The sequence below is a fragment of the Colius striatus genome, chromosome 30 (genome assembly GCF_028858725.1).
Source record: "Colius striatus isolate bColStr4 chromosome 30, bColStr4.1.hap1, whole genome shotgun sequence".
Lineage (NCBI taxonomy): Eukaryota > Metazoa > Chordata > Aves > Coliiformes > Coliidae > Colius > Colius striatus.
In genome coordinates, this window is record NC_084788.1 from 113,098 (window position 1) to 135,995 (window position 22,898).

A 22,898-nucleotide genomic window follows, 5' to 3' on the forward strand; every position below is an offset into this window, starting at 1 on the left:
AGTCTTTTTTGGTGTTGCAAGAAAAGTCTTCCAGAGCCCCAGCAATATTTCAGCAAGTTCCGCATGTTGAATCAAGACATACCAGCAGTTGAAGGCTGTCAATGCAGAACTCATCTGTTGCAACTAAATAATAAAAATTACTACTGTACGTAGCTGTTCAAGGGAAAAGAAATTACTTTGGGTAAAAAGTTTTCAACATAATAAAGTTTTTCAATTTATTTAACAATACAAAAGTGTTGGTTTATTTCTTTTATTTTAAAATAACTGTAAAATTAATGTCTCTGCTCAAGCAAGAAAAAAAAATCCCCAAACAAACAAAACTTGCAAAAGGTATTTTCTAGAATACCTAACTTGCATGTAGAGTCTTCGGTTTTAACTTCAGATACATGGTTCTCATTTTTGTCAGTATTTGGGTCTGGATGTTGGTGATTCTACAAATAGGTTTGGCTGGGATATATTAAATCTATCAGTTGTGTTCCTTCTTCCTTCCACCGCTCTGAAATATTGCAGATAAAGTGATGAGAAAGCATCAAAAGTGTCCTTTCTGTATGTTGGGAAGCTTTGCTCTGCAAGAATTTCTAGGGCCTGGCAGGTCAGAAGTGGGTTTAGGATGCAGTCAGTCCAAATTATCAAGAGCCAACAGCTGCTGCAAAGGTTACCACCATGCAACATGCTCCTCATCTGACTGCTGAATCCAAAACGTGGTCCTTGGAAACTGCAGTCGTCCTACAAGTTCTTGAATCCCATAACCAGTCAGGCAAAGGCTCTGAGATTGGATATTCCCAGAACAGCTGAAGAACCACAACAGTTCAGCAACAGACTTGGATCTTTGACCTGCCGTTCACCTGCACAAATTAGGATCAGAAGTGGTGTTCCAAGTAAGTCCATCCTCACTGGAGCCATGAGTGCAATTCTCCACTCTACGTGCAAGTGAACTGAACTTAAAAAAACCTGCCTTTAGCAGACTTTTGTGTCAAGCTGTAGCAGCAGAGGGTGGTCTAACTGAAGGGGCTAAGAAATGAGCATTGTCATAGTGAAGTTTTATGACAGACTGAAAAAAGTTCACCTTTTGAAAAACTTGTAATTCTCTTTATTACCCAGCCTACGCCTCCACACCTTGACTCTGACAAAATACAAGGAATTCAACTTCTACATCACAGCAACTGTCCTAGTTAAAGCAGTCATCTCCTTTTAATTTACTTCATTTTCATTCAACCACACCTGCCCATCAGAGAAACTTAGGAACACAGAACTCCACTTCTTATATTTCATTTTTGTCATCACAGAACTGCTTTGTCTGCAAGTATTAGATCCAGACAGACTAAACAAGTTGAATTATGTGTCAGTTGACAGAGAAAAACCTCTACCCTTACCTCTGCTTCCTACTCCTGCAGTAGTTCTGTGGGAAGAAAATAAAGAGGAACAGAAAGCTTTTTGCTTCCTTTTGAAAGGACTCTGTTGAAAGCCCCTCAAAAAATAGAGAAACAAAGAGAATATAAGCACAGGTAAGTTAGTGAAGACACTAGAAAGAAGGAGTGAGCACCCTGTATAATCTTCCTTTTGTTAAAAAGGAGACTTCACATATTGTTTCAGTACCCCTTACACTGAAATTTGAAAATACTTAAAAAAAAAAAATACACAATGCTCATTAGCAGCAATTACGGAACTGCAAAAATTTACTTCAACCACTATTAAAATTTGCTGGTTCTATCCAGAAGGTTGTTAAGACATTCCCAAACAGTTCTCAAAACCAAGATCAAATGATACAGTCTCAAACTAATTAAACAGTACAAAATTCTGTTTCCTTAAATGAGTTTTCAGTTTACTACTTTGACCATTACAGGTTTGTAAGGGAAGTTAATGAACAAATCAAAACTTCTTGTTGTTTCAGTAACTACTACCAGCATGCTTCACATTCGTAACTTCTTAACAACAGGGAGCTCTGTTACTTGAACAGAAAAATTCAGAAAAGTCCAAACTCAAATTTAGTAAAGTATATAAATGGAATGTGCTATATGATTAAGAACTCTTTCTTCAAATATTGTAGTTCTTTAAATATGAGCTCCTGACAACACAGAATTGCTCAGTATTATAACTTCATTATGTGTTTCAGTGATGTGCTTTGCTTCTAAAATCTAAGGACTCCAAGTGAATAAAATTTATGTGCAGGTTTGTCTTTGGAGTTGAAAGTGAACTAACTCATTAGTATTTCACAAACATTTTATACTGGAAAATAGTGTCTAGTCACAGAAACCAAATTATTAGTGACCAAGTATTTTAGACATACATGTGTATCAGTGTTGCACGTGTTCTTCAGTTATACTACACAAAAGTCATATCACATAAAAAATAATCTTTTGTATTCTATTGTTTTCCTAAGAATCAGGATAGAAAAGCTTCAGAACTTCTGCAAGCCACACATTATCCTACCACACATTTAAGGAGCATAGAAATAAAAATTGCAGGGTAAACTGTTTATTCCTGCAGGTAGAGACTACAGACCTTTGAGGGGAACATCAATTTGTAAAATCTCCCTACTAAGCATTCAGTTCTATTTGTTTTCAAACAAAAAGATCTGTAGAAGTTGAGCATGTGTGTCTAATCATGGAAAAAGTTTACACAGAACATGTAGGAAGCTCAAGCCACCATTATACAAAGGATTAAGCTGCTGCAGAAATTTAAAACATACACTGTCCAACAGTGCGTATTTACATGGCTGACCATTAAAATAAAGTCTCTTTCACAAACCAATCTGTTTTCACAACTCTTAATCCTATAAACACTGTGCTGTTCTTGTCAACACAATCTCATATTAAGAACACTAGATCTCTTGTATCAAGGCTAACTTTATACAGGTTCTGCCTGTTTAAAGAGGAGCATTGCTCACTTGATGACTTTGATATATTCAGCAAATTAAAACTATATATTTGGTTAAAATATAGCCTTAATGGTGAAACCTAAAGTGTGTCTCAAAAGAGCTCCTAAAGAACAAACATGGTAATGCAGGGCTGTTAGCTAGAAAAATCTTAACAGTTTTGAGGACTCGGCAAACAAAGGACTATTAGCATCTTTCACGATGTGAAATTCACCCAAGAATGATGTCACGTTCTTCAGAATTAAGTATTTCTCATTTTTCTGCATCTTATGAAAATAAGCCATGGGATTATACGAAAGGCTCATTTTTAATATGTTTTACAGTGACTTTGTTATCAAGAACATTATTAACTAGAAGATCTCCAAATCGTGAGCATTATCAATTTCAATGATATCTTCAGGTTCCATCTTTGCTTCATGATGCCCCTCCTGTAGATCATCCAAGGAAGCCAGAGCCTCATTTGTATCACTAGCAAAAGTCTCACGAGATGCATCATCATATTCTTGCAGGTTAAGCCCTTTAATGGCTTTTTTCATCTTCTTTCCTAGAACTTGTATTCTCCTCTTCTTAGCAGCCTTTTTGTTTTCATACTCCTTTTGGTTTTCCAGATAAAATATTTCCTTGAAAGAGGAAAAAAAACCAAACAAACAAAACCACAAGTTTGACATACGCATTTTAGTAGTGTTTCCTAAAGAAAACACAAAAAAGGTAAAAAAGATGATAAATTAAAAATGCTGACCAATACAGTTTAACTGAGACACACATCACTGATAGTAGGAATACGAGGATAGACTGCACTTAAGGAAAACAGCCCAAAAATAATTCTATTACATAATTTCTCAGGGATCTCAAAGTGGACGTAAGTATCCCTAAGGTGTCACATCAGGTTTTCTAATGATAAAAAACTGTGAGGAACGGCTGGTAGACCTGACAGTCATGCTGCTGCACTACAGGGGCCTGTAGAGAAAATACCATCAGAAGCTCTACGACAACTTGATAAAACTTTCCTCCATAGCTGCCTGGAAATTTGAGTCCAAGTCTCACAATCTTTACTGTCAAACATTTGTAAATCTCATTAACACCTAAATACTGCAAAGTGTGACTGTTGCCAGTTTTGTCCATATTTCAAAGAGTATCACACAGCAGAGCTGAATACTGCCACGTGTTTGTCTTTCCCTGATTATTTCCTAAAAACCATTAACTGCATACAGAAAACATTAATGCTTTTTTTCTCCCCAAAACCTACAAGTCAAGTGCTAAGGATATGTGGATCTGTGAGAGTAGTATACGTGACAATCTCATGACAGGATTACACACTCTTCCCACAGGTTTGTATGACAAACCACATCTCATACAATCAATCAAGTTCACTGAGTGAAAACTACTGCCGCATTAACTATTGCCAGCATCAGCAAGAGAAGAATGACAAACAATCAGAAAGAATGGAAGAGGGCTAGAAAAATAAATTTTTGGGAGGGGTTAGAGAAGCAATATTTTTTTCTTTAATGGGGTAAAGTGATTAAACTTGAAACGTTGAGACCATTGTAGGCTGTAAGAGGTTTCTTAGGGGTTTGTGTTTTGAATGTTAGCCAGGCAATTACAGTGTATTTTGATTTGTTTCTCAGTTCCACATAGGAGATGCTACAATGGTTTACAGAATGAGCTGTAGCCACCAACAAGAAAAATAAACAGGTCTTTCTTTTTACAGAAACTTTAAATAATATAGATGAAGTGGCAAATACCATTAAAAAATCCCAAGTTATTTTAACTGAATGAAGAAATTACAATCTCAGTCTATTTCGCACCCCATATTTACAAGATCACAAACCTCATTTGTTAAGCACAGATGAAGCCAGTGAGCAGTTTAGACTAGGCTCAGACCAGTGTCTGATTTTAATGGGAGATACTGCCTGGTGCTACAACTGTAACTATGCAGGACAAAAATATCCTATTAACAGAACATCATTCAATCCCTGCACAATGACACAGAGCTCCAAAGGGGTAAATACTACTGCAGATAACTTAAGGATAATCACAAATTTAGGAAGATTCAATGTTGACCTTTTCAGACTCTACAATCTCACCATCATCAACAGGTTTTTGTGACTGGCAATATGTAAAACTTGTGCTCCCTGCCTAGTGTGAAGAGAAAGTCATTAACTTTTGGGTCTTTTTGCTTATAACTTGAATGTGAAAAGCTGTTTTCTTCAGAATATAGAGTTAAACGTGCTAAAAGTTATGAGAGAGACTGAATCCTAACACTTCCAGTAGAAAGAAACAAAATTTACTTTGAACAACCATTTGCACTCCTGACAATTTTACCTTGATTTGTTCCTCTTTGATGCTGGGCGTGTTCTTCAGCAGGTTTAAATAAACTCCCCCTGGTGTTCTTCTCCTGGTGCCATTCTTAGTAGGGAAAGAGTTAATTAGTAGTAAGGAACTTAATATGCCACCATTGATACAAAAATAGTTTCTAAGATGCTATTGAGCCAGAAAAAAAACCTCAACCTACTGCTATTATTAGGCAATACGTAAGCCCAACTCTGGCCAGGTTTTATTTGTGATTGAACTAGTCATAAGAATATCAACTACCAGCTTGCTATATTTGGACAGGTTAACGATGAGATACAAAAAAACCTACTTTAGAACACAACACAAAACTACTCAATTACATACTAAATCTGATTTTGGTAGTGAAGAAGTATTATGCAAATAGTATTCTAACTACTCTTGTAACTATCTGCAATGATGTGTACACTAGGTTAAATATTGAGAATGCTCTTAAGACATAAGCCCAGTAAAACATCATAAAAGAATTTCATAAAATTATGTAGATCTTGATTTTTTTTTTAATAGTGCTCAGCAATTCTGCAACGTTTCCACATATCTGCAGGATTTTGCATTTCTATATCGGGCATATGAAGTACAGACATACTTTTAAGCTTCTCTCTATAACATATTGGTTCCCTGCTTCAGCATTTTTCAGTGTAACAGCTGTGGTCCATGTCAAAACCTCTGTAAATTATAAGCACTAATTACCATACTATTATTCAATTACCACTTGTAGTATATTCAAGTTGAACTGTTACTTCAGTGCTTGGACACTGCATTTAGCAGAAAAATATCACATTTAATAACAAAGTAAAATACAATTCAAAAGTCTGAAGAACAGAGGTCAGCTCTGAAACAGGAGAAACCACATACTTCTATCATCCTATCAGCACAAAATCCCCAAACAGTATGATCTGCAGTCAAATGAACCTGTGCCACCAGCCACAGTGCCCTTTCATCTCCCTGGTAAACACTTGTTAATAAATACTTTAATCTTTCAAGAAAACAGACTGCTTCTAACACAAGTTGCCAGCTGGAAAGTTGTTGCTGCTTTTGCCTGGAGCAGGTGTTCCAGGTTTTAAAAATTTGTTTATATTTTTTTATTTGTCTAGAGTTTTTTTAATTGTTTGGTTCCCTCCTCCTTTTTTGTCCTCCTCTCTACTTCTAAGGAACTTAGAAAATGTAAATTAGAAATAAACACCTAAAAGTACTTAACCGTTTCCTTCCACTTTTTGTTTTCCTCTGAATTTTTGCCCTTTGGATCATTATTTATTAAAAACAAAAACACAGAGAGAAATGGACAACCTAACCATTATATATAGGATTTTATTACTATTTGTAACAGGAGTCAGTACTCAGTTTTGCTCTACTGATACACAAGCCAATAGTGCTCTAATAAAGCCAGCAGATTCCCTTTGGAAGTTACTCTTACTTATCTCTGATGGCATGCTGATTAACACAGTAGATAAGTCGGTGCTGTCAAACATCCAACTGACTTATTGAAGCAACATGCTAGAGGCTTCTCCTGGATCCTAACTTTGTAAGTTTTTCTTCAAGCTTCAGAATCCTTCATTCTTCAGTCTTGTCAGGGACAGATCCCAAAGGGAGGCAGAGTAACAGTAAAATGTTATCACTGCAAATCAGATGTTAATCTCAGTATGAAAACTTGGGCAATTTCCAAGTTCATTCATCTCATTGTTTACTCAAATCCTGCTGGAAGGTTATGTTAGCATTTAAGTGAGTTTCCTGGCAAGGGAAGGCCATGAAAACTGGGAGAACCTGTCCAGCCTGAAAGCTGTTCAACAGTACTATGTAAATGTCCTATAAGTTGTGTGTGTTTGTCCCACAAAATCACATTTTTCTTACCACTATGAACAGTCCACCGTTTTGTTCCACTTCAGCTGTTTCCATAAGCAGTTCAATAGCTTTTCTTTTCCCAATTATTTTCACTACTCGGGCAATTAAGTCTTTCTTTGGCTCACAAAGTCTGAGGGGAGGGAAAAAAAAAGGCACACTTAATCGGCAGTATAATTTCTTCAGTAAAATTTATCATGGAACTTCCAAAACAAATAATCCATTGTGTGGGCCATAAAACTGCTAAAATTGGAGTGTATAAATTTAAATGTTTCAATGGTTTCTTGAATCAGATTTCAAAACCCTGAAGTTCTATGGTACACTTTTTCTACAGCATACATTTAAAAATGTGTTTCAAAAAAATGCAGAGTGATTATTTTTCTTCTATTGATGTGTGAAAGACTGAATCAAGCAAGAAACTGCATAGATATGTACAAACATCTGAAACTAAAGTATAAAAGTCTACTGTGCATTTAACAGTTAAAATTACAGCAGGCTTTTACAGTTAACTGACAACAGCTAAGTGCAAAAGTTCCCCTGTAACATGTTCCATTTGGACAAACCCTCACAGTCTGTTGACTAAAATAAATGATATAAAAATGTATTTTTTTGTTAGAAACAATGTCCTCATACTGAAATTTCCATTGTCAGTCTGCACAGTGGGAGAGGGTTATAGAGCAGTAATCCCCTGGGCCAAGAATATACTCCTGTTGGAAAACATCAGAGGCCCACAAAAGCAAGAGTTCTAATGCTAAATGCTCATTCTTTAATGACAACACTTCTTATTAAGCACAGCCCCAAGGACTACAGCTCAGTGGTTTTACACTTTGGGGACCAACAGACCACCATCATTACCAAAATTTCTTGAAGACCACCTTCTAATCTAATTGCTTCAAATGATGTACAGCTATAAAACTGTGTATGTTGAATGACTGAGTAATAGAAGGTGTCTGGCCACAGATGTATACAACCATTTAGAATTGCCAGGCTACCTGAGCTGCTTCGGTAGTTTGATTGAAGTCAACTTGAAATTAAAACTCAAATTTTGGTGACAAAATTTATACTTTGTGTTTACTGTCACTGAGTTTAGTGGATAAGGCACCGGATTGTAAATGCTTCCTTAAATATTTACAGGACTGAGTTATAAATTGTGAATTATTGGAAGAAATGGAATTGTTCCTATAAGATGCTTTACTGTAACCAGTATTCCTGTGATAGTTGGTTAAAGAGATGTTCTCCTAGTAGTAGTAGGAAGTTAAAACAGTCAAGTCCCTACATGGCTGCCACTCATTCTGGCCCTGTACAATCCTCCTATATATGCGCTCTAACAGGAACTAAACGAGGTAAAGGGGAAAAAATGACACAAGATGGTCAGAAAAACTCCTTTATATCAGTTCACTGTGTGGGCCAGTACAAAAGTTTGTAAATCCTGGCAGATGGCAAAGCACAGATCAAATAGCAGCGCTGTGATGTGTACAATCACAGTCCTGCTGATGCAGTTCAGTGCCACTACTACAAAAAATAACTAGAAAAAAGAGGCTTCTGTCTAATTTTGATGAAGCTTGATATAACAAAGAAAAGTTTATTACAAGGGACAAGCTTAAAGTTGTCAATTCATAAATAAGAAGTTATGAGAACTCATAAGAGCATTAATAATTATCAAATTGCTCTATTTCAGTATCTGGCAATACTAGTATCATATAATAAGAAACACAAAATGATCAATAAACCCAGGTTTTACTTAAATGTCAAGCTAACCATCAGTACAACTTGCAAGTCTTGTTCCCCATGAAACATTATTTTATTCCCTTGCACCACTGAAAATGGATTGTGGCAGCATAAGTCAATTTAAGTAAGAATGACTACAGTCATGTGCCCTACCTTGCACCATTGGTCCAGTCCTGTCAGTGTCAACTCAAAGGAAATAGTGCAGCAAATTGGTGCAGAAAACAAATCTGTCTGCAAACTAACTCTTAATGAAGTGAGCTTTTGGACAGTTACGTTTTCTGATTCAGCTCAGATTTCAGCTCAAATTCAATCAAACAGCAGCACTGTAAGACCAGCTGGACGGTGCTAAGCATGCATATGGCTGGAGCTTGGTAACCCCAGCACTGGTTTCCACAAACTGGCACAGAACTGCAGCCTAGTCCTTAAAACACTGAAAGGGACAAGCCCTGCTTTCAGTACTGGTATGGAACTTTGGCACAGACCTTGGCAACAACAGCAGCACAACATTTTCTTCAGACAAGCATGTTCCACATACAGAATATGTGTATTTCAGAAGCTATGCTCTCCAAAACACCGAACAGTCCCAGTAATCTACAAGGATTTGTAACTGTGCTGGTTTTGTCTGGAATAGAGTTAATTTTCTTGACAATAGCTAATGAAGGGTTATGTTTTGGATTTGTGTTCAAAACTGCATTAATAACATATGAATGTTTTGCTAACTGTTTGTAGTAGCTTTGCCTGGACCATGTTTTCTGGTAGCAGAGAGAGCTACAGAGGTGGCTTCTTTAAAGAGCTGCCAGAAGCTGCCCCTGTAGCTAGGGCCAGTCAGTTCAAAGATGGACCCACAGCTGACCCATGCCTGGCCAATTAGTGACTGAGCTAATGCCTCTGTGAATAACGTATTTGAAAAGGAGAAGTTGTTGAGCAGTTACTAAACTGCAGCAGCAATAGGGAGTGAGAATGTGAAAAGATGTCTGTAGACATCAAGATCAGTGGAGAAGGAGGGGGGGGAGGGTGCTTAGGTCCTGAAAGAAAGACTCCTCTGGGACCTGTGGTGCAGCCCATGGTGAAGCAGCTGTGCCCCTGCAGTCCATGAAGGCCACAGGGAGCAGAGATCCACTCGCAGCCCATGGAGGACCCAACGCCAGAGTGGGTGGATGCCTGAAGGAGGCTGTGACTCTGTGGGAAGCCCATGTTGGAGCAAGTTCCTGGCAGGACCTGGGAGTCTGTGCAAAGAGAGGAGCCCACATCAGAGCAGGTTTGCTGTCAGGACTTGTGACCCTGTGAGGGACTTGGGCTGGAGCAGTCAGTACCTGAAGGACTGCTGTCCTAGTGGATGACCCACACTGGGGCAGTGTGTGAGGAGCTGCCTCCGTGACAGGCCCTATGCTGGAGCAGTTCATAAGGAACTGTAGCCCATGGGAAGGACTCACACTGGAGAAGTTCATGAGGGACTGTCTCCTGTGGGAGGGACCCCACAGTGTAGCAGTGGGAAGTGTGAGGAGGCCTCCCCTTGAGAAGAAGCAGCGGCAAAATCCATCTGTAATGAACTGACCACAACTCCCATCCCTCATCTCCTGTACAGCTCGGGGAGAAGGAAGGAGAGTCCTGGGAAGAGGAAGGGGTGGAGGGACGTGTTTTAAGATTCAGTTTTGTTTCACATCTCCCTGTTCTTATTGTTTCTTTAATAAGCTAAACCTTTATCTCCCTGAGTCTGTTTTGCCCATGCTACTAACTGCTGAGCAATCTCTCTGTCCTTATCTCAAGTCACAACCACTTGCTGTATTTCTCTCTCTCTCCTGTCCAGTTTAGGAGGGATTATGACTTGGTGGATACCTGGCTAAACTAGCACACTGCTGAGCAGCGCCTGCGGAGTCCAGGCCTTTTCCACTCTTATTCTTGTTTTCCAGGGATGGCTGAACACCTCTCTGCTGATGGGACATGGTGAATTAATTCCTTGTTTTGCTTTGCCTGCATGCATTGTTTTGGCTTTACCTATTAAAATGTCCACCCTAGCCCCTGAGTTTTCTCTCTTTTCTCCCCTTCCAATTCTATTTCCCATCCCACCAGTGGGGGATGAGTGAGCAGCTGTGTGGGGATTAGTTGCAGTCTTAACAATAACTTAGCCAGATTTTAATGGTGACCACGGGTGTTCATCGGTGTCCAACTTGAAACATGCATCTTGACCCATAGGACATTTCTTAAAAAGTCCATTATTACATCTGTATAATGAGAAACAATATTCTTCCTTGCTATTGTTCTCAAAAAACAAAATTTAATAATTATTGTAGTATAAATAATAATTAACCAGTATTACCAGATGCTTCTACAAAGATACTATCCAAAGTGCTGCATTTTAATCCCAGAATTTTGGAAACACACACAAGACACTCATGCTTTCATAATCTGGTATGATATCTTGCACATTTAGCAGTTACAAAAGCTTCCCCCATGCCTTTGTTTCCATCAACAGTTTACCAATACTTAGAGAATGAAGAAATACTGTTATTAAACTCACCGATAAGCAATTTCATCTGCCACTTTTTCTTCTGAATCTTCTTCTGTTATCTCATACCTTCCTTTATATTTCATTTCTTGTCTTTCACCCAATCTATCTTTAACAGGCCGTTTCCGCTTGAGAAAGCCTTGCCCATTTTCTTCTTCTGCTGGCAATGTTTTCTTCTCATCATGCATGTATTCATCCAGTTCTTTATCTAAAGTCTCTGCCTCCTTTTGCTGAGCTTCCTTCATCAGCTTTTTAGCCAATAAATAATTGTAAGTCTCAGACTGCCTGCTTCTGTCAATACTACCATCCATGCCTAGAATCCCAAGTTCAGTAGCCACGGCATCCTGATTCTGTTCCTGGAGAACCACACCCCAAATATTGTTGACCTTCTTGCCACCTAGAGCAGTTTGTTTTTGGTGGCTCTGGCTAAGCTGAAAAGGCTCAGATCTAGCAGAAGGGAAGTTGAAACACTTCTGTCGCTTTCGTTTCCACAGACAGCTGTCATCATCAGATTCAGAAAAGCTTTCCTCGCTTGAATCCACACTTGTGGTTGTCCGATAAGGAACACTTGGTGCACAGGATGAAATGCTGCTCTGGAATGGTCTGCCAGAATCACTGCCATCATGTGATTTCTGAAATGAAAAATGTCCATTATCTTAACTACTCTGGTAAATTAAATAGCTATGAAGTCATTCCAAAGATTTGATTACCTAGTAAACTTAATTCTTTCTCATGTGACTGTTAGGACTGTGCTCTATGAGCATCTTTTAGACTACAGCTGAGAGGAGGATGCTATGAAACTTAGGTATTTTCAGTGCTTGTACATGAAAGACAGCGTGGCTGCATAGAAAACAATTATCAGGGGTGTCACTAACCTAATTATTGTTGAATTAAAATATAATTATTAGAAGACTGGACACCATGTGCATAGGTCTAAGAAAGACTAAAAAAACCAAACCACCATGGCAACTTACCACAAGTTGTTTTTAACAGTGCAGAAATTAATATTCTCTCTGGAGTCTCTGGGGGGATCTTATTGATATTTACAAATATCTACATGGTGAGTGTCAGGAGGTTGGGATGTCCCTTTTTTCTGTTGTAGCTAGCAACAGGACATGGGGTAATGGGATGAAGGTGGAACACAAAAAGTTCCATTTAAATATAAGAAAAAACTATTTTATTGTTCAGGTGAGGGAGCAGTGGCACAGGCTGCCCAGAGGGGTTGTGGAGTCTCCTTCCTTGGAGGTCTTCCAGACCCACCTGGACATGTTCCTATGAGATCTGATCTAGGTTGATCTGCTTCTGCAGGGGGGGTGGACTAGATGATCTCTAAAGGTCCCTTCCAACCCTACCATTCTATGATTCTGCAAGGAGTCAAGACTAGCAATTTGCAACCACAGTAGTGTTCTCAGAGATTCAAGTGAGAAGCAAAAACAATCAAAACTCCAAAACCAAACCTTCAAAACTTGGATCCTGCTCAGACTTTGAGAAGCTAAGTGTGTTGTGATTCTAGTTAAATGAGGAGAGTACACAATCAGCTGGGGGCAGCAAGACTTCACAGACTAACTGGGTTTTTTTTCCTTTAAACCAACAAGACACCACAGACATACTAAGGGTTCTTGTTCATTAGGAGAGAGACCCTGGAAGTTTCAACAGACTTTACAAAAAGAAGCCCCATTGTTACAGGACAGATATTGCAAATTCTTCAAGAAGGAAAACTTAAAGGCTCAAGAACAGGCTGTCCCCATGTGCCAAAGGAGAATACAATGGGGAAGACCACCAGCCTGCCTAAACAGAGAGCTTTGGCTGCAACTCCAGGGAAAAAATGCAGAGCTTATGACTTTTGGAAGAAGGGGCAGGCCACTCAGTAGGACTACAAGGATGTCATGAGGTTATTAAGGGATAAACTTAGAAGGGCCAAAGACTACTTAAAACTTAATCTGGCTACAGTCATAAAACACAATTTAAAATGTTTCTATAAGTACACCAGCAACAACAGGCAGGCTAAGGGGAAGCTCCAGCCTTTCCATAGTGACAAACTATGAGGAAAAGGATGAGGTACTTAATGCCATCTTTGCCTCAGTCTTAAACAGTAAGACCAGTCGTTCTCAGAGTACTCAGCCCCCTGAACTGGAAGACAGGGTTGGGCAACAGAATGAAGCCCACATAACCCAAGGGGAAGTGGTGTCTAACCTGCTACACCACTTAGACACACGCAAGTCTATGGGGCCAGATGGGATTCACCCAAGTGTGCTGAGGGAGCTGGTGGGAGTGCTCACTAAGCCACTCTCCGTCATCTACTAGCAGTCCTGGCTCACCAGGGAGGTCACAGAGGACAGAAGGATGGCAGATGTGACACCCATCAACAAGGAGGGCCAGAAGGAGGATCCTGGGAACTACAGGCCTGTCAGCCTGACCTCAGTGCCAGAGAAGGTTGTAGAACAGATTATCCTGAGCACCATCGCATGGCACATACAGGACAACCAGGTGATCAGCTCCCATCTGCATGGCCTTATGAAGGGCAGGTTGTGCTTGACTAACCTTCCTTGATAAGCTGATGGCTTAATGGATGAAGGGAATGTTGTGTATGTTGTTTACTTGGACTTTAGTAAAGCTTTTGACACTGCTTCCCACAGCATCCTCCTCAAGATGCTGGCTACTCGTGGCATCAGGTGAGAAACTGTCTGGATGGCTGGGCCCATAGTTAATGAACAGAGTTAAATCCAGTTGGTGGCTGGTCAACAATGGTGTTCCACAGGGCTCAGTTCCGGGGCTTGTTCTATTTAATATCCTTATCAATGATCTGGATGAAGGGATTGAGTGCACCTTCTGTAAGTCTGCAAATGATACCAAGCTGGGTGAGAGTGTTGATCTACTTGAGGGCAGGAAGGTTATTCAGAAGGACCTAGACAGGCTGGATTGATGGGCTGAGGTGAACTGTGTAGTGGTTCAACAAGGCCAAGTGCTGAATCCTGCACTTGGGTCACAATGCCCAGTGGTGCCACAGGCTTGGGGTAGAGCTGCCTGACCAAAGAGGACCTGGGAGTGTTGGTCAACAGCCACTCATAGAAGCCAGCAGTGACCCAGAATGTCAGAATGGCATCCTGACTCGTATCAGAAATAGTGCAGCCAGTAGGACTAGAGGAGATCATTCCCTGTAGTCAGGGATGGTGAAACCTTGCTGTGAATCTTGTGTTCAGTTTAGGCCCCCAAGAGAGGAACTGGGATGTTGGAGTGTGTCCAGAGATGGCAATGAAGATGGGGAAAGGTCTAGAGAACAAGTCTGATCAGGTGTGGCTGAGGTACCTGAAGGACATATTCTCACTCTCTCCACTCTTCTCACTTTCCTTGAAAGGAGGTTGTAGCAAGGTGGTTGTTAGCTTATTCTCCCATGCAAAAAGTGACAGGATGAGAGGAAACAGCCTAAAGTTGCATCAGGTGAGGTTCAAGTTGGCAATTAAGAAAAATTTCTTCACCAAAATGTTTGTCAAGCATTGAATGGGCTACCCAGGGAAGTAGCTGAGTCAGCACCCCTGCAGATGAGGTGCTTAGGGACATGGTTTACTGGTGGACATGTTAGTATTAGGTTAGTGGTTGTGCTAGATGATCTTAAAGGTTTTTTCCAACTAAAACAACCTTTCTGGGAAACATATTCAGGAAATGCTGTCACCTAATGCATCTGTCAGATAAACTAAAACATGAAAGACAAATCTGCTCAAATCTGCATTACCTCTGAAAGTGCCATGAGCGACAACTCAGAACTCTTGTTTCCAATGGCTGGAAACTCTTGGCTGCATTGCCTGTACTAACCTTCTGTAGGCATTTTTCCTTTCTCACAAGTCCAGTTTTCCCCTGATTTCCTAACACATAGATATATATCATCACAGCGGCTTTAAAAATATATTCCTTTTTTATTAAAAATTCTTTAACCTTAGGATTATCATCAATATTATGACACCATTTCTTCTCCCTATTAGAAAACAGAGGCCTTCAATTTATTATGCTACAAAACACAAACCTTTAATTTCAGACATATTTCATAATGCAAACCACTAACAACTCCAAAACTTCATAAAAATCTCACACCTGCAATAATTCATTCCAACCTACACATCCCAGAATTACATTGGAAATATATGAAAATAACTGAAGAAAACAAACATCTTTGCACAGGGCTATACATGGACATCTTATTTTTCTGTCCACACTGCCATAAATTCCTTTTAAGCTTCATAACACACTCTAATGTGAAAAGAGAATGAGACATCTGGTAATAAAACATCATCTGTTCAGCAATCCACCGATGCAAAAGAGCTGTAAAGCCAAGGAAAAGTAAAAGCTGGTACTCACCGCTTTCGTGCGTCTTCACAACGGGTTGTTCCCATTGTTCGTGAGACGACCAGCTGCGCCGGCGAGCGCTGCCCTTCGCTCACCGACCCCGCCGCCCAGCCTACCCCACCCGGCCGCAGCACACGGCTTCCCCACAACACCGGGCACCGGAATAAGGAGCCCATTTCCGGACCCAGGAAAAGCGGTCGCTCCTGGCGACGAGCCTCCTGTCCCAGTCGCCCGGGCCGTCCTGGGCAGCCCCCGGTTACCCCGCAAGTGCACTGCCCCCGGCTCGGCCGCCTCCGCTCCCCAGCGGGCCCGTCGGGCGCCTGAGGCCGGGCGTGGGGCAACAGCGGCCTCCGAGGCCCTCTCGCCGCAGTCTCTCGGCTGGGTCTTCCGCTCCCGGCCGGAGCCCGGGTCGCGCCTGCCGCTTGAGTCCCATTACTCACCTGCCGCGGGTCCCCGGGAGAGCCGGCGCCGGGCATATCGGAGTCCGATCCCGAGAGCTCGCCGTCCTCCACATCACGCTCCATAACCCGTGCGTGCAGGGCCATCGCGGGGCCGCGGCCGCTCGCGGGAAGCAGCGGCGCGGACGCAGCCGCGGCGCGACTGACCAATAGGGCGGGGGGGCGGCAATGACGCGGCGCGCGGTGCATCTCGGGAAGGCAAAGGGAGCGCAGGGCCCAGCAGGGCGGGGCCAGGAGGGGGGCGGTGCTCCGCCGCCATTTTGTGACCGCCGGGGTGGGCGGTGCGGTTGTAGCGGTGTTTCTAAGTGCCGCGGCGGGTCGTGGCGCTTGTGGGGATGGCTGGTGCTGTGCAAAGAGAATTTTGATGAACAGCCATCCTCGTCGGCTTGGCGTGTGCCCTGGTCAGTTGGCAGGGAAAGCCTGTTGAAATCAGACAGTCCAAGTGTTAAATCAGTGAAAGAACATCGCCCCCTCAGGGACTACAAACAACTTCAGGCAGACTAGAATGAAGAGCAAGATAGAAAAGGCCTTCCTTAATTTCTAGGGCCGTTCAGAATCTGTGTCAAGCAAATAAAAGTCTGGTTGTGGAGTTCAAACTCAATTTTTTCTGTAAGCAGTGACAAATACAGTGGTATTTGGTGATGCAGTAAAACAATGGGAATGTAGAAAATGTCAGTGTTTTTGCAGGTTGTAACAAAGGAGTTGAAGACAAGTTTCTAACCATATCTGTTTATTTGAAATGCTAACCATCTGTCTGATAAGTTTCAAATTTTAACGAGGGGATATGAATGCTTAGATAAGCCTCTGGAGATACAGGTGATAAGATCAAGGACAAGAACCAGACATGACCTGAGCGGACTGTAGGCACCTTGGGAAGTTGTAAATGTTGGAGTACCTAATCAAAGGGGAAAAAGGGGAAGGACCTTGTGGACAGGATAGGGATCTATCAGGTATTGTATCTATCAGGTGTGCCTACTAGCTGGGCACCCGCTCTTGCAAGAACGCTTAATAAAAGTGCTTCACTGCAGAGTCTGACCTGAGCCTTTTGCAAGAAAACGTGTTTATTTCTTACAGATGGGGGCTTGTCCAGGAGCCCACACTGTCTTCCTCAGGAGCCTCTGTTGCTGAAGGACGGGAAGACATGTCCTGTTGATTTCAACGGTGTTGTGGATCACTGGCACGGGTTCCAGAGGAGTCTGACTGGATCCTGAGACCAAGTTTGAAGGCAGACCCAATGAACCACAGATGGAAGGATAAGAATAGTAGGCACGATCGTGTTGACCAGGCAACTCTGTGCACGGTGGTTGGGGCATTCTGAGAGACTTTTTATGCATGTGTGCCTGAGACTTAGAACAGGTACAAAGTGAGTGGGGTGTCCAAACCCGCGGCTCTGTTGTTCCATGAGGAAAACAGATGAGGAAAGATAAGGCGAAAGCGAGTGAAAGAAAAAGTCTTGGGAAATCAGAATGGGAAATAAAAGCACTAGGCCTAGGGGAAATACAAATGCTAGGTCTAGGGAAAATGAAAGGGATGATGGGAAAAGTCCCAGGAACATTTCTCCAGATAGTCCTTGGGAAAGATGTTGGAAGACATACAGGGACAAGAAAAAGATAATACAATATTGTTGTTTCATCTGGACCAAGAGATGACCTGTCAGGCACTGAATTTCAGACTATGCTTCATGTTGGGTAGGCATAGTGCAAGACTAAAGAAACATCCTGGCAGCTATGGGGAAAGATAACAAATTTTGTTAATATATGAGGAAACAAGTTTTTAAAATTTTAATGACTGTTAGCAAATGTGTTTGTGGACCTTAGATTTTGTTGGCTCCAAGCATCGAATTACTGGCACTGAGTGAGCTCACCTGAAAACTTGCATAATATATAAATGATTATGTGTGTCGTTTTGTTTTGAGGGGTTTTTTGTTATTGTTGTTGCCCAGAGTGTAGTGCGCTTTTTGTGGTGGCTGAATGCATTGTCTTGTTTTCTCTGACATTTTGACATGGACAATAAAGAGGGACTGGTCTTTTTGTTGGTGTCTGTGTCTTTCTTGTCGTCCCTGTCATTTGACAATATAAATGTAGTGTCACAGACAGGATTGTTTAAATTGTCACTTTTAAAATATAAACTAAACATATGAGTTCAACTTAACATTGCTGAATGAAAAAAAACCCAAAAAAATTGTCTATTGAAAAAGAAAAAGAACTTTTCGGCTCAGGAAGATGGGAATTGATTTTGTTAACTGTGTAGTGAAACCAGCCCCAACAAAGTGAGAAGGTGTTGAATGACATATATAATGACATAGAATTACAACTATGTGATTTGTAAAATGAAATTGTAATATTGCAATATCAAAGCAAATTGTTTGCTGGTACACTAAATACTTACCAGACTGTAGCCAAAAAGTCTGCAGCAATTGTGTGTTCTCTTAACTAGAAGTGCCTGCAGAGCTGGTCTCTGCACAAACATCCGCCTTTTTCACTGCCTGTACCACCAGTGTGTTTATGTGAAATGTTGTGTAGCCAGTGAGTGAGTTTTTGTGGAAGGTTTTAACCCCTTAATGTGGAAGGAAGTCAGTGTGTGCTGTTACCTTTTTTTTTTTTTTTTTTTTCCCCTCCAGGTATTATCTAAAGTTGATGTTAAAATGGATGTGAAGCTTATTTTGTCTGAAGAGAAAGAAAAGATAACTGACAGGAATATGGGACGAAATTTTAATTTAGCCTCAGAATGATTTTAGACTGGGATTATGGTAGTCGAACGAATGGTATAGTTTGTCAGATAAGGGTTGGAAATTTGATGTGTGTGATTGGAATCTGAAGGGAGAGGAGTGAAGAGAATGGAACCAAGGAAGAGGCACGAAAGGAGCCAGGAGAGGAAGTGTTGAGCTAGGTAAAGGACAGCCTGGGCAAGCAGTACAGATTGTTTCCTCCCCAAGGGGCTGTTTTAAGTGCAGGGAAGTGGGGCACTTCGAGAGAGAAGAATGCCCCGAGTTGAAGAAAGAAGAAAAGATGTTGTATTAGTGAAGGGAAACACATAATTAATCCAGAGAGAATAAAGGGACTTGTGGAATTGCTCCTCATGCAAACAAAAAGGAATTAAGAAAATGTTTGTGATTAACTATGGCCCTCTGTGTGTATTATGTACAGAAAACAAATTGAAAAAAAAAAAAAAAAGAAAACATATTCAAAACTACTAAATGAAGAGCCAAATGTTTTCACTTGGACAGAAGGAGAAGAAAAGCTAACCCAGGAATTAAAGGGTAATCACCACTCCAGTGTTAGAACTATCATCCTTAGATAAACCCCTTGTTTTGTTTGTCACAGTAGATAAGGGAGTGTTATCTCAAGAATGGAGAGGGATGGTGGGGTGGTGGTGGTATGTATGAAGGACAACCAATAGCATATAAATGTCCAAATTTCTGGATCCTGTATCAAGGGGGTGTATACAGGCAAAAGCTGTCACTGCCCTCTTAGTAGAGGAAAGCAGAAAACTAACATTCAGAGGGGTATTAGTAACAAATACCTGCCAAAAAAAGTGAAAACTCTTTTAACCCAGCAGGGTGACAGGTGGCTAACCCATTTTGAAATATTGAAATAAAAGGCGATGTTTAAAAAAAAAAAATAGAAAAATCTCAACTGTAAGCTTGACTATACCAGCCCGTGCCTTAATCCATCCACCTCCCTATGGAAGGGAGACACGGAATGTGAGGACCTTGAGCACAATTATTAAGATATCATAGGGTATCAGTGTGACCTGAATTGAAAGAAATACCTTTACATACAGATCTTGAGAGTAATGCAAGGCAAAAGGCATAATGGCTATGCAATTATTTAAGGAATGACTCAAGAGACAAAGGGAACAGGGCAATCACCAAATATCTGGTCAGCTCAGACACGTGAATTATATGCTCTGAACAGAACCTTACAACTGTTAGAAGGAAAAGAAGGAACATTTTATGCTGATTCTAGGTATGCTTCTGAAGTGGTGTAAAGTTTTGGAAAAGCATAGGAAGAGGTTTACTCAATAGCAAAGGAAAAGTATTAGTACATGGAGAATTAATTAAGCAGGTATTAAAGAATTTATCACTTCCAAATGAGATTGTGGTGGTCCATGTGAATGGGCATCAAAAGGGAATTCCTTTTAGGGCCAGGGGAAACAGACTGGCCAGTGAAGCAGCCAAAGAGGCAACATTAAGCCATGAGATTGTGAGTATGTATAATCTCACCCCCCAGGTACCTGCACCAAAGGCAACTGCTGTATTTACAGAAAAAGAGAAAGAAACATTAAGGGAGTTGGGATCCGTTGAGATGGAGGGTAGGTGAATTCTCCCAGATGGAAAAGAAAGTTAAATGGACAAGCTATGAGGGAAATAATGGCTATTTTACATCAAAGAAGTCACTAGGGGATGCAAGCAATGTGTGATTTAGTTTTAAGAATATGTGTATGTATACGAATATGTACAGTGGCCAAACAAATTTGTGAACGATGTGTGATTTGTAGGAACATAAACAAAAAAACGACTGGAGGAAACGGCCCCAGGAAGCAGAGAACCTTGTCTAAGGCTCTTTAAACCAAAGCCATTTATTAAAAGAATTAGATGCTGGGGTGGTCCTTTTTGGCTTTTGGCCTAAACACCACCTCTTGAGTTTGCAGTTCACGACTCCAGCCTGGAGGGTGGATTCTGATCAAGTCCTGAAAAGAAACTGTACTGCAACCGCAATGGGAAGGCCTATTCCAGGTGTTACTGACTGCTGAGAGGGCAGTAAGAAGGGCTGAAAAAGACTGGACTCATTACATCTGACTCAGAGGACCAGTAGGCTCTCCACTCAAGAATGGACAGTGGCACGTATGTCAGACTACAAACCTCGTGTGTCTTAAACTAAAAAAGCAATAAGAATCCAATGGAAACAAGGACACTCGTTAATATTACTAACTGATGACGTGGTGGTAGCAGGAATTTCATTAATTGGTGAAGAAAAAAAAGTGAGATAATTGTAATAGTAGACTGTTGTTTGTTGGAAATCCAAGGGATAGCGTTAAAGAATCGTGATCACTGCAGGGGGGCAAAGTGGTATCTGTTTAAACTATGGATAAATGTTACTGAGGGGAAGACTCCGCAAACAATAGAGTTTGATGCTTGTCAAGTATTGGACCGTGGGAATTTGAGCAGTCAAAGACAACTTCGTAATCGTGATAAGTATTTGTGCCCAGAGAATAGCAAATAAGCAGAGAGGGATTTGCCTTGTCTTGGATGGAATAATGTCTGGTTCACAGCTGCTCTTAATGGATGGACTGCTCCAAATTCTAGAGGAAAACCTCTAGAATTAATATGACACCAGAATTAATATGATTAAAGAGATATTAAAGCCTGACTGTAACAATTCAGAATGTAATCCCGTAATGATTACTGTCAAGTTGATTTGCTAGCTAAGAGAACCTATGGACTTGGAGCAGATAAAAGTGGAACAGATCCTGTTGGCAGATTCAGAATTATGGTGTGGAAATCAAAGAAAGAACAAAGCCCAAGGATAGCAGCTCCCACTAGAGTACCCAAAATAAAACAATGAGACCCACCAAATGACCCAAAGATTGTAACTATAACTGAAGCAGAGAATTTAACACAAACATTTGGGATTGAAACAGTATATGGAGGTGCAGATGCCTGGATTGAATATATAGGTGCAAAGCTTGAATCGTAGTAATTGCTATGCATGTGCTTCTGGAAGACCCACTGCACAAGTGGTTCTCTTTTCATTAGGATGGAGTAAAGAACCACAGGGAATGAAATGTATGATTGCCCTATACCAAGAAAGGACTGCATGGGGAAATGAGAGCTGCAAGTCTCTCTCACTGCTATTCCCTGCTCTGCAGGGCAAAGACATTAAAGTACCTCCTGTTTTCTCTGCAGTGGCCGGTAACCACACAGCTTGTCTGTCACGACAGAGTGAACGGGCTACTAGGTATCTTGGAGACCTAGAGGTGTGTACTGAGTCACTGAACGTGAGTGAGGATAAGGCAGGAAATTTCTTGGCTATGAGTATCCCCAGGGCAGACCTGTGGTGGTATTGTGGAAGAAAAATCCTAAAGCACATGTGCTTTTGTTCAATTGTCCATTCCATTCACCCTGACATTTGAAAGAGGATCATGTATCTCAGAAAAAAAAAAACTCCAAAAAGAAATCTGGGGGTGTCATTTGATGACAAAATCTATATTGATTCAATTGGAGTCCCCAGAGGAGTGCCTGACAACCACAAAGCACGAAATCAAATAGCAGCAGGACTTGACAATAAACAAAAATGTGGATTGGATAAATGATATTTATTATAATCAGCAGAGATATATAAATTATACAAGGGATGCAATCAAAGGAATTGCAGAACAACTATATGCCACTAGTAGAATGGCATAGGAGTACAGAATAGCTCTGGATACGATGTTAGCTGAAAAGGGAGGGGTTTGTGTAACGTTAGGGAACAAATGTTGTACCTTTATACCAAACAACCGGATGGAACCATGACCAGAGCATTACAAAGACTTACTACATTAGCAGAGGAATTAGCTGAGAATTCAAGGGTAGATAGCTCTGTTACAGGGTGATTGGAATCATGTTTTGGGAAATGGAAAGAAATTGTAGTATCTGTGGTTACATTTCTGATAGTAGTTGTGGGAATATTAACAGCAGTTGGATGCTGTATAATCCCATGTGTTACATTTTGTTACAACAATTAATTGTGTAATTGTACAATGATTAATAGAAACTGCATTATCTAAACTTGGAACTGCCACCTTACCATGAGAAAATGTTTTT

General features: G+C 40.9%; 1 protein-coding gene across 1 annotated transcript; it reads right to left on the reverse strand.

The window, feature by feature from the left end:
* Nucleotides 1-236: 236 nt before the first annotated feature.
* PHAX (phosphorylated adaptor for RNA export) lies at nt 237-16,242 on the reverse strand. Its single transcript, XM_062016467.1, has 5 exons — nt 16,073-16,242; nt 11,307-11,926; nt 7,073-7,193; nt 5,198-5,281; nt 237-3,495 (listed from the first exon to the last, which is right to left on the reverse strand). Exons 1-5 carry the CDS (start codon nt 16,175-16,177, stop codon nt 3,226-3,228), a joined length of 1,200 nt encoding a protein of 399 aa, XP_061872451.1. The 5' UTR covers nt 16,178-16,242; the 3' UTR covers nt 237-3,225.
* Between the last annotated feature and the right edge of the window lie 6,656 nt (nt 16,243-22,898).